At 50.0% G+C, this 12044-nt stretch overlaps 1 protein-coding gene across 2 annotated transcripts in view; it reads left to right on the top strand.

Moving 5' to 3' along the window:
* Positions 1-12044, top strand: part of LOC123991450 (procollagen-lysine,2-oxoglutarate 5-dioxygenase 2-like) — a 113470-nt gene that overhangs the window by 57621 nt on the left and 43805 nt on the right. For both annotated transcript variants that reach the window (XM_046293061.1, XM_046293060.1), the window contains exons 6-8: positions 1927-1990; positions 5154-5251; positions 10703-10804. In XM_046293061.1, the coding sequence (XP_046149017.1) occupies positions 1927-1990; positions 5154-5251; positions 10703-10804 (264 nt within the window). The remainder of the gene's footprint in view (positions 1-1926; positions 1991-5153; positions 5252-10702; positions 10805-12044) is intronic.

Below are 12044 nucleotides of genomic sequence, written 5' to 3'. Positions count from 1 at the left end.
ACTAAACAATGTCTATCCACGAATCTGGGAGAGGACGTACAGCCCTGGGCGATGCTTTTGTTTCATGGATTGTGCAGGGCGGCGTACTGTTAGCTAACTAGTGAATTTGCATTTGATTCGCCTTTTGTTTAATTTTTTCATAATTAATAGGCTGCCATATCAAATTCCACCTTTAGCAGAATATCTCCCCACCGTACAATATCTCAGTATGTTTCCATCTCCTCCTCTCTCTCCTTTATTCCATTCTGGAGCACTCAGGGGGGCTGTCAACAGTTTAGTGAAATATGTTTCGTTATAAAAACATGTTACTATCAATGTTCCTGAACATATTTCACTTGGTTTCCCAAATGAAGCACTGGTTAGTTGCAGGAATAATGTTGGAGAGCCCATGGCATACAGAGATAGCTGCAGGAACAAGGTTGGAGAGCCCAGGGCATACAGAGTTAGCTGCAGGAACAAGGATGGAGAGCTCAGGGCATACAGAGATAGCTGCAGGAACAAGGATGGAGAGCTCAGGGCATACAGAGTTAGCTGCAGGAATAAGGATGGAGAGCTCAGGGCATACAGAGTTAGCTGCAGGAATAAGGATGGAGAGCTCAGGGCATACAGAGTTAGCTGCAGGAACAAGGATGGAGAGCTCAGGGCATACAGAGTTAGCTGCAGGAACAAGGATGGAGAGCTCAGGGCATACAGAGTTAGCTGCAGGAACAAGGATGGAGAGCCCATGGCATACAGAGTTAGCTGCAAGAACAAGGATGGAGAGCCCATGGCATACAGAGTTAGCTGCAGGTACAAGGTTGGAGAGCTATATGGAGAGCTGTATATTCTATAGCTGTACGTCTTGAAATAATGTCCGGGTAAATCTCAACCAAAATATCTGGTCGGAGACCGGAAGAAATGGGCTGTCTCTTGTCCGTTTGACCAAGAAACAAATCCTAGGCAAATGACAAGACTGTTGACATCGTGTGGAAACTGTAGGTATTGCAACCTCGGCTCCAGGTAATGTGGTTTCTATTCAACAATACGTTCAAGTGGCGCATTGATATATTTTCCAGTTTTCAGTGATCAGATTTTCCTGCGCTTTTCGATGAAACGCACATTCTGTTATAGTCACAGCCGTGATTTAACCAGTTTTAGAAACGTCTGAGTGTTTCTATCCACACGTACTAATCATATGCATATACTATATTCCTGACATGAGTAGCAGGGCGCTGAAATGTTGCACGATTTTTAACAGAATGTTCGAAAAAGTAGGGGGTAGGATCAACAGGTTCAACTCGCTTGTGTCCTATTCGGCCCGCGGGCCTTGTGTTTGACACGTGTGCACTAGCCTATTGTCCACGTTACGACTGACTTGTGATCATCACCCCTAGTCTGATTGTAATTGACATTTCCAGCCTTAACTACAGTCGTCCATTTTGTAACTGAAACAGTTCACCACAAATGCGTTGAGCCAGCAAACAAGTTATGATTTACAACCTGATAGGAATATGTTTTAGGGACTGCCAAGAAATGTATTGGTGAATTATATGAATCATGAACGGCATCCATCTATTCTGACAGCTATGCCTTAGTGTACATCATGGAATATTCAGTCACACGGAACCACTTTTTAAAACCTTGTTATAAAGCTGGTTTTGAAGCATGAACTGGGAAGTTGATATCTTGGAGTGATATTGAGGAATGTGCTCAGTGTAGACATACCTGGACTCTTTCCAGAGGGTAAGTGCTGTAAGTACTGTGTTACAGAGGGTTAGACTCCCAGTTATCATGGTGTCATGATGAACCAGGGTTATTATCCCACCGCATGTCCTCATAGAAATGCCTGAAAACACATCACACCCCAGAAGACAAACCGATTAAAATAACCAGACAATTTCACTTGTCATTTTTATTTAAATTTCTATATGTTGCTGTTTTTTCCAGGAGAGTTTGAACATGACTTTGGACCACAAGTCTCAGATTTTCCAGAACTTAAATGGAGCTATCGGTGAGTTGCCACAGCCCTTATTAGGACAGAGTGGGGTATGGGGTATGTTTAGAATGGGGTGTAGGGTACGTTTAGTATGGGGTACGTTTAGAATGGGGTATGGGGTACGTTTAGAATGGGGTATGGGGTACGTTTAGAATGGAGTATGGGGTACGTTTAGTATGGGGTATGGGGTACATTTAGAATGGGGTACGTTTAGTATGGGGTATGGGGTACGTTTAGTATGGGGTACGTTTAGAATGGGGTACGGGGTACATTTAGAATGGGGTATGGGGTACGTTTAGAATGGGGTATGTTTAGAATGGGGTATGGGGTAGTTTTAGAATGGGGTATGTTTAGAATGGGGTATGGGGTACGTTTAGAATGGGGTACGTTTAGAATGGGGTATGGGGTACGTTTAGAATAGGGACAGGGTAAGTTGAGCCATCATTGGGTAAGTGGGTGATGGTATCTTGTGATGGTATGTTAAAGTTTAATTCATGGAATGGGGGTGTAGTATATTGTACATCTGAAATGTATTCCTACATTCAGTTGTAGATCTCTCTGTTCAATATCATGTAACCCTCCATTTCTTGACCAGTTGTCTGGGACAGGGATGTTATTTTGATGTGCCAATTCGTAGGCAAGTTATCTGCATTTGACGTTACTAAGCTCATGAAACTGGTCTGCGAGATTTTTGATATGTTTATCAAGCTCAGACTCCATGTCATCAGATATATATGCCATTTAGCAGACACTTTTATCCAAAGTGACTTACAGTCATGTGTGCATACATTCTACGTATGGGTGGTCCCGGGGATCGAACCCACTACCCTGGCGTTACAAGCGCCATGCTCTACCAACTGAGCTACAGAAGGACCACATCAGGTCTTGTGTTCCTCTGCTACTCTGTCACAGCCTCTCTTCACAAAGCTCCTTGTTTGCTAATGGTCTTCTTCCCTTCTCTCACTTCCTTGCTGCTGTTCTAATGGTCCTTCTCTCACTTCCTTGCTGCTGTTCTAATGGACTTCTTCCCTTCTCTCACTTCCTTGCTGCTGTTCTAATGGACTTCTTCCCTTCTCTCACTTCCTTGCTGCTGTTCTAATGGACTTCTTCCCTTCTCTCACTTCCTTGGCTGCTCTCAGGAATCTCAAGGGGGGCCAGACACCAGCTTGTTTTACTTTTGTTTACGCAGGACATGATGATGTCTGCCCCAAGGCCATTGGCTCAACTTACGATGATGTCTGCTCTGTACCAATAAAAATGCTCCATCTTGAGTTCATAGACATGACACACTGCAAAATACTATGCATATCACATCATGCATAAAACTGACAGAATGTAATCATCATTTGTATGGGGTTTGTTGGCCATTGACTCAACTTACCCCATGGCCATTGACTCAACTTACCCCATGGCCATTGGCTCAACTTACCCCATGGCCATTGACTCAACTTACCCCATGGCCATTGACTCAACTTACCCCATGGCCATTGACTCAACTTACCCCATGGCCATTGGCTCAACTTACCCCATGGCCATTGACTCAACTTACCCCATGGCCATTGGCTCAACTTACCCCATGGCCATGGACTCAACTTACCCCATGGCCATTGACTCAACTTACCCCATGGCCATTGACTCAACTTACCCCATGGCCATTGGCTCAACTTACCCCATGGCCATTGGCTCAACTTACCCCATGGCCATGGACTCAACTTACCCCATGGCCATTGACTCAACTTACCCCATGGCCATTGACTCAACTTACCCCATGGCCATTGGCTCAACTTACCCCATGGCCATTGACTCAACTTACCCCATGGCCATTGACTCAACTTACCCCATGGCCATTGACTCAACTTACCCCATGGCCATTGACTCAACTTACCCCATGGCCATTGGCTCAACTTACCCCATGGCCATTGACTCAACTTACCCCATGGCCATTGGCTCAACTTACCCCATGGCCATGGACTCAACTTACCCCATGGCCATTGACTCAACTTACCCCATGGCCATTGACTCAACTTACCCCATGGCCATTGGCTCAACTTACCCCATGGCCATTGGCTCAACTTACCCCATGGCCATGGACTCAACTTACCCCATGGCCATTGACTCAACTTACCCCATGGCCATTGACTCAACTTACCCCATGGCCATTGGCTCAACTTACCCCATGGCCATTGACTCAACTTACCCCATGGCCATTGACTCAACTTACCCCATGGCCATTGACTCAACTTACCCCATGGCCATTGGCTCAACTTACCCTATTTTATTTGTCACATCCACATGGTTAGCAGATGTTAGTAATGGCTGTTGAACAGTCTGATGGCCTTGAGATAGAATCAGTGTTTCAGCATATTAACCCACACAGCTACAAGGATGACCAGTCATGGGTTACAGCCTCCTAGTTATAGAGACCCTAACTGATTTACAAAACATTTAACTTTGGTAACAGAAAACAAGCACGATAAAACCTTTTACACAGTAAAATGCATTCAGAAAGTATTCAGGTGCCTTTTTCCACATGTTGTTACATTAAAGCATTATTCTATAATATATTAAATGTGAATTTATTTCTGATCAATCTACACACTATACCCCATAATGACAAAAGTGAAAACAGTTTTTTATCTTATTTTTTTAGCAAATAATACCAGTAAATAAAATGCCTTATTTACATAAGTATTCAGACCTTTTGTGTGTGGTTTCCTAGAAACAATGGGTGGCTGAACTACCACTCAGGCTCATTTTACCCCTCTATCCCCTCTATCCCCTCTATCCCCTCTATCCCCTCTATCCCCTCTATCCCCTCTATCCCCTCTATCCCCTCTATCCCCTGCTGTAAACTGCTTTCTGGAGTCTCGGTTTCCTATCTCCAGCTGATGAAAATAAGACTCAGGAAATGTATTTTTAGATTTTGGAATTGTACCAATCTGTAAAAACACCCATAGCATTTTTACAACCCTATTTCACAGAGATTACATTTAGTAGACAGTTAATGAGTTCTGTTTTTTTGCCAGTGACTGTGTATTGAGCCAAAGAGCCAGACCGAGTCCAGACAGAGTCTTGTGACAGCCAGATAAATAAAGGGTTGAGATTATGTTTAGATACTGGAAGGCCCCAGTAGCGTAATATCAACCCTGTTCTTCTGTTCTCCTGTCTCTCCCAAAAGACGAAGTTCTTCTGAAGTTTGGAACGGAGAGAGTACGAGTCAGAAACACCGTGTACGACACACTGCCAGTGGTCGTCCATGGAAACGCCAACACCAAAGTGAGTAAGACATTATTCATGTTTGAACATGCTGGGGAAATCCACTGTTCAGGTGTCTGAGTCCAGATACATGACCCCTGTTCAAAAACATGTAGAATCACTGTTTCAGCCTGGTTGAATTATGTCAGTGTTTCACATTGCTTTATTGTAGTTGGAATGATAAGATGCACCCCCCCCCCTGGTAGTCAGGCCAACTTTCTGAGGTTCCTGTCCAAATAGCTGTGCTGAAACATCTCTACAGTTAGGGATTCTACGTTGGAGGAATAGTTGGGATTCTTCAGAATCTGTGTGGGGGAGCTTTACTGTAATCCAGCCAACATTTGGTGTCCCTCCCTCCTCATCTCTCTACCTCCCTCCCTCCTCGTCTCTACCTCCCTCCCTCCCTCCTCGTCTCTACCTCCCTCCCTCCTCATCTCTCTACCTCCCTCCCTCCCTCCTCGTCTCTACCTCCCTCCCTCCTCATCTCTACCTCCCTCCCTCCTCATCTCTACCTCCCTCCCTCCCTCCTCATCTCTACCTCCCTCCCTCCTCATCTCTCTACCTCCCTCCCTCCCTCCTCATCTCTACCTCCCTCCCTCCCTCCTCGTCTCTACCTCCCTCCCTCCCTCCTCATCTCTCTACCTCCCTCCCTCCCTCCTCGTCTCTACCTCCCTCCCTCCCTCCTCGTCTCTACCTCCCTCCCTCCCTCCTCATCTCTACCTCCCTCCCTCCCTCCTCGTCTCTACCTCCCTCCCTCCCTCCTCATCTCTCTACCTCCCTCCCTCCCTCCTCGTCTCTACCTCCCTCCCTCCCTCCTCATCTCTCTACCTCCCTCCCTCCCTCCTCGTCTCTACCTCCCTCCCTCCCTCCTCATCTCTACCTCCATCCCTCCTCATCTCTCTACCTCCCTCCCTCCCTCCTCGTCTCTACCTCCCTCCCTCCCTCCTCATCTCTCTACCTCCCTCCCTCCTCATCTCTCTACCTCCCTCCCTCCCTCCTCGTCTCTACCTCCCTCCCTCCCTCCTCATCTCTACCTCCCTCCCTCCTCATCTCTACCTCCCTCCCTCCCTCCTCATCTCTACCTCCCTCCCTCCTCATCTCTCTACCTCCCTCCCTCCCTCCTCGTCTCTACCTCCCTCCCTCCCTCCTCATCTCTACCTCCCTCCCTCCTCATTTCTACCTCCCTCCCTCCCTCCCGCCTCTCTCTACCTCCCTCCCTCCTCATCTCTCCTCCCTCCCTCATCTCTCTCTACCTCCCTCCCTCCCTCCTCATCTCTACCTCCCTCCCTCCCTCATCTCTACCTCCCTCCCTCCTCATCTCTCCCTCCCTCCCTCCCTCCTCATCTCTACCTCCCTCCCTCCTCATCTCTACCTCCCTCCCTCCCTCCCTCCTCTCTCTACCTCCCTCCCTCCCTCCTCATCTCTACCTCCCTCCCTCCTCTCTCTACCTCCCTCCCTCCCTCCCTCCTCATCTCTACCTCCCTCCCTCCCTCCTCATCTCTACCTCCCTCCCTCCTCATCTCTACCTCCCTCCCTCCCTCCTCATCTCTACCTCCCTCCCTCCTCATCTCTACCTCCCTCCCTCCCTCCTCATCTCTACCTCCCTCCCTCCCTCCCTCCTCATCTCTACCTCCCTCCCTCCTCTCTCTACCTCCCTCCCTCCCTCCTCATCTCTACCTCCCTCCCTCCCTCCCTCCCTCCTCATCTCTACCTCCCTCCCTCCTCATCTCTACCTCCCTCCCTCCTCATCTCTACCTACCTCCCTCCCTCCCTCCTCTCTCTACCTCCCTCCCGCCTCATCTCTACCTCCCTCCCTCCTCATCTCTACCTCACTCCCTGCCTCCTCATCTCTACCTCCCTCCCTCCTCATCTCTACCTCACTCCCTCCCTCCTCATCTCTACCTCACTCCCTGCCTCCTCATCTCTACCTCCTTCCCTCCTCATCTCTACCTCCATCCCTCCCTCCCTCCCTCCTCATCTCTACCTCACTCCTTCCCTCCTCATCTCTACCTCACTCCCTCCCTCCTCATCTCTACCTCACTCCTTCCCTCCTCATCTCTACCTCACTCCCTCCCTCCTCATCTCTACCTCCCTCCCTCCCTCCTCATCTCTACCTCACTCCCTCCCTCCTCATCTCTACCTCCATCCCTCCCTCCCTCCCTCCTCATCTCTACCTCCCTCCCTCCTCATCTCTACCTCCCTCCCTCCCTCCTCATCTCTACCTCCATCCCTCCCTCCCTCCCTCCTCATCTCTACCTCCCTCCCTCCTCATCTCTACCTCCCTCCCTCCCTCCTCATCTCTCCTCCCTCCCTCCTCATCTCTACCTCCCTCCCTCCTCATCTCTACCTCCTCCCTCCCTCCTCATCTCTACCTCACTCCCTCCCTTCTCTCTCTACCTCCCTCCCTCCTCATCTCTACCTCACTCCCTCCCTTCTCTCACTACATTCCTCCCTCCCTTCTCTCACTGCATCCCTCCCTCCCTTCTCTCACTACATCCTCCCTCCCTTCTCTCACTACATCCCTCCCCCTTCTCTCACTACCTCCCTCCCTCCCTCCTCATCTCTACCTCCCTCCCTCCTCTCTCTACCTCCCTCCCTCCTCATCTCTACCTCCCTCCCTCCTCTCTATACCTCCCTCCCGCCTCTCTCTACCTCCCTCCCTCCTCATCTCTACCTCCCTCCCTCCCTCCTCATCTCTACCTCACTCCCTGCCTCCTCATCTCTACCTCCCTCCCTCCTCATCTCTACCTCCCTCCCTCCCTCCTCATCTCTACCTCACTCCCTCCCTCCTCATCTCTACCTCCCTCCCTCCTCATCTCTACCTCCCTCCCTCCTCATCTCTACCTCACTCCCTCCCTCCTCATCTCTACCTCCCTCCCTCCTCTCTACCTCCCTCCCTCCCTCCCTCCCTCCCTCCCTCCCTCCCTCCCTCCCTCCCTCCCTCCCTCCCTCCCTCCCTCCCTCCCTCCCTCCCTCCCTCCTCATCTCTACCTCCATCCCTCCCTCCTCATCTCTACCTCCATCCCTCCCTCCCTCCTCATCTCTACCTCCCTCCCTCCCTCCCTCATCTCTACCTCCCTCCCTCCCTCCTCATCTCTACCTCCCTCCCTCCCTCCTCATCTCTACCTCACTCCCTCCCTCCTCATCTCTACCTCACTCCCTCCCTCCTCATCTCTACCTCACTCCCTCCCTTCTCTCACTACATCCCCCCCTCCCTTCTCTCACTACATCCCTCCCTCCCTTCTCTCACTACATCCCTCCCGCCTCTCTCTACCTCCCTCCCTCCTCATCTCTATCTCCCTCCCTCCATCCTCATCTCTACCTCACTCCCTCCCGCCTCTCTCTACCTCCCTCCCTCCTCATCTCTACCTCCCTCCCTCCCTCCTCATCTCTACCTCACTCCCTGCCTCCTCATCTCTACCTCCCTCCCTCCTCATCTCTACCTCCCTCCCTCCCTCCTCATCTCTACCTCCATCCCTCCCTCCCTCCCTCCCTCCTCATCTCTACCTCACTCCCTCCCTCCTCATCTCTACCTCCCTCCCTCCCTCCTCATCTCTACCTCCATCCCTCCCTCCCTCCCTCCTCATCTCTACCTCCCTCCCTCCCTCCTCATCTCTACCTCCCTCCCTCCCCCTCCCTCCTCATCTCTACCTCCCTCCCTCCCTCCTCATCTCTACCTCCATCCCTCCCTCCCTCCCTCCTCATCTCTACCTCCCTCCCTCCCTCCTCATCTCTACCTCCCTCCCTCCCTCCTCATCTCTACCTCCCTCCCTCCCTCCTCATCTCTACCTCCATCCCTCCCTCCCTCCCTCCTCATCTCTACCTCCCTCCCTCCCTCCTCATCTCTACCTCCATCCCTCCCTCCTCATCTCTACCTCCATCCCTCCCTCCTCATCTCTACCTCCCTCCCTCCCTCCTCATCTCTACCTCACTCCCTCCCTCCTCATCTCTACCTCACTCCCTCCCTTCTCTCTCTACCTCCCTCCCTCCTCATCTCTACCTCCATCCCTCCCTCCTCATCTCTACCTCACTCCCTCCCTTCTCTCTCTACCTCCCTCCCTCCTCATCTCTACCTCACTCCCTCCCTTCTCTCACTACATCCCTCCCTCCCTTCTCTCACTACATCCCTCCCTCCCTTCTCTCACTGCAACCCTTTCTCCCTCCCTCCCTCCCTCCCTCCCTCCCTCCCTCCCTCCCTCCCTCCCTCCCTCCCTCCCCCTCCCTCCCTCCCTCCCTCCCTCCCTCCCTCCCTCCCTCCCTCCCTCCCTCCCTCCCTCCCTCCCTCCCTCTATCCATCCAACCCTTTCTCTCTCCCTCCACCCCTCTCTCTGCAATTGAACCTCTCCCTCCCTCCATCCATCTCTCTATCTGTCCACCCCCCCTTCTCCCTCTCTCTGTCCATCCCCCTCTCCCTCCCACCTTCCTTCTCTCAGTACCAGTACTATAACACTGGGTCAGTGAGTCCATAGCAGGATGTCTGGTAAATTCAGAAATCATTCTCCTGAGGATGCACTGAGTCTGGAACCAACAGAACCCAGAACATCTTCTACCCCCAAGCTATACGACTGCTAAATAGTCTGCGTGGCTATTGGTTAACTATTTACCGATATGCATTGACCCTTTTTGCACTAATTCTTTAGACTCATCACTTTATCCTACCTATATATAGATATCTACCTCAATTACCTCGTTCCCCTGCACATTGACTCTGTATTGGTACCGGCCTGATGCAGTGCCTGGGCAGACCTGTCATCACACAGAACCTTGTAAATGTACCAGCAAGGGCATTATTTTCCCATACGTTAGCTCCTATAGAATATGTCAAATACGCTGAAGCTAAACTTGCCTAGCTGCTAGTGATCTATCTATACAGTATGACCTGCCTAGCTGCTAGTGATCTATCTATACAGTATGACCTGCCTAGCTGCGAGTGATCTATCTATACAGTATGACCTGCCTAGCTGCTGGTGATCTATCTATACAGTATGACCTGCCTAGCTGCTAGTGATCTATCTATACAGTATGACCTGCCTAGCTGCTAGTGATCTATCTATACAGCATGACCTGCCTAGCTGCTAGTGATCTATCCCTACAGTATGACCTGCCTAGCTGCCGGTGATCTATCTATACAGTATGACCTGCCTAGCTGCCGGTGATCTATCTATACACTATGACCTGCCTAGCTGCGAGTGATCTATCTATACAGTATGACCTGCTTGATCTGCCTAGCTGCTAGTGATTGACTTCAGAAGGGAGAATAATTATCTCTACTCCTCTCCTGTGACCTATCTGTGACCTCTCAGTCCAGACTGGCATTCCTACAGACCAATTGTGCACTGCTCAGTGGTAATGCACTGTGTAAGGAACAGGGTGCCATTTTGGATGCCACCTATTGAACATCCTACCACAGGACAAATCAACATGGCATGATAATGGGGTTTGTTGAGGATTCTATTTGTTATTTTCCCCCAGATGTATTTGAACTATCTAGGAAACTACATCCCCAACGCCTGGAACTACGAGAGAGGCTGTGGCGTCTGTGACCACAACATGGTGGATTTGTCTCAGCTCCAAGTGAGTGAATCACACAAATTCACATTTCCTCATCTTCTCTCCTTCTACTCCTCCTCTTCCTCCTCCTCATCTTCATTCTCCTCCCCTCCTCCTCTTCTTCCTTCTCCTCCTCTTCCCTTCCCTCCCCTCCTTTCCTCCTCTCCTCCTCCTCTTCCTCCTCCGTCTCTTCCCTCTCCTTCACCTCCTCCTTCTCTTCCTCCTCTCCTCCTCCTTCTCTTCCTCCTCTCCTCCTCTCATTCTCCTCTCCTACAACCCGTATTTATGTTGATTTATTTTCCCTTTTGTACTTTAGCTATTTGCACATCATTACAACACTGTATGTTGTTTTCATAATATGACATTTGAAATGTCTTTATTCTTTAGGAACTTCTGTGACTGTAATGCTTACTGTAAATTTTAGTTGATTTAAATTTAAATTTAATGTAATTATCTATTTCACTTGCTTTAACAATGTTAACATATGTTTCCCATGCCAATAAAGCCCTTACATTGAATTGAATTGATATAAAGAGAGAGAGAGAGAGAGAGAGTGATGGAGATGTAGAGAGAAACACAGAGAGAGACATATAGAGACCAAGAGGGAAAGAAAGAGAGAGATTGAGTGGTGAGATAAGACATGCTTCTCTCTCTCTCTCTCTCTCTGCCTCTCTCTCTCTCTCTCTGCCTCTCTCTCTCTCTCTGCCTCTCTCTCTCTCTCTCTCTCTCTCTCTCTCTCTCTCTCTCTGCTTCTCTCTCTCTCTGCCTCTCTCTCTCTCTCTGCCTCTCTCTCTGCCTCTCTCTTTCTCTGCCTCTCTCTTTCTCTGCCTCTCTCTCTCTCTGCCTCTCTCTGCCTCTCTGCCTCTCTCTCTGCCTCTCTCTCTCTGCCTCTCTCTGCCTCTCTCTCTGCCTCTCTCTCTCTCTGCCTCTCTCTCTCTGCCTCTCTCTCTCTCTCTCTCTCTGCCTCTCTCTCTCTCTCTGCCTCTCTCTCTCCCTGCCTCTCTCTCTCTGCCTCTCTCTCTCTCTCTCTGCCTCTCTCTCTCTCTCTCTCTCTGGCTCTCTCTCTCTCTCTCTCTGCCTCTGCCAAATATATAATATGATATATACAGTGTTTTAACAATGTACAAATCGTAAAGGACACACGATAAAATAAACAAGCATAGATATGGGTTGTATTTACAATGGTGTGTGTTCTTCACTGGTTGCCCTTTTCTCGTGGCAACAGGTCACAAATCTTGCTGCTGTGATTGCACACTGTGGAATT

The sequence above is a fragment of the Oncorhynchus gorbuscha genome, linkage group LG12 (assembly GCF_021184085.1).
Source record: "Oncorhynchus gorbuscha isolate QuinsamMale2020 ecotype Even-year linkage group LG12, OgorEven_v1.0, whole genome shotgun sequence".
Classification (NCBI taxonomy): Eukaryota; Metazoa; Chordata; class Actinopteri; order Salmoniformes; family Salmonidae; genus Oncorhynchus; species Oncorhynchus gorbuscha.
Note: the sequence above shows the minus strand (reverse complement) of the source record. Positions and strands in the feature narration are given on the sequence as shown.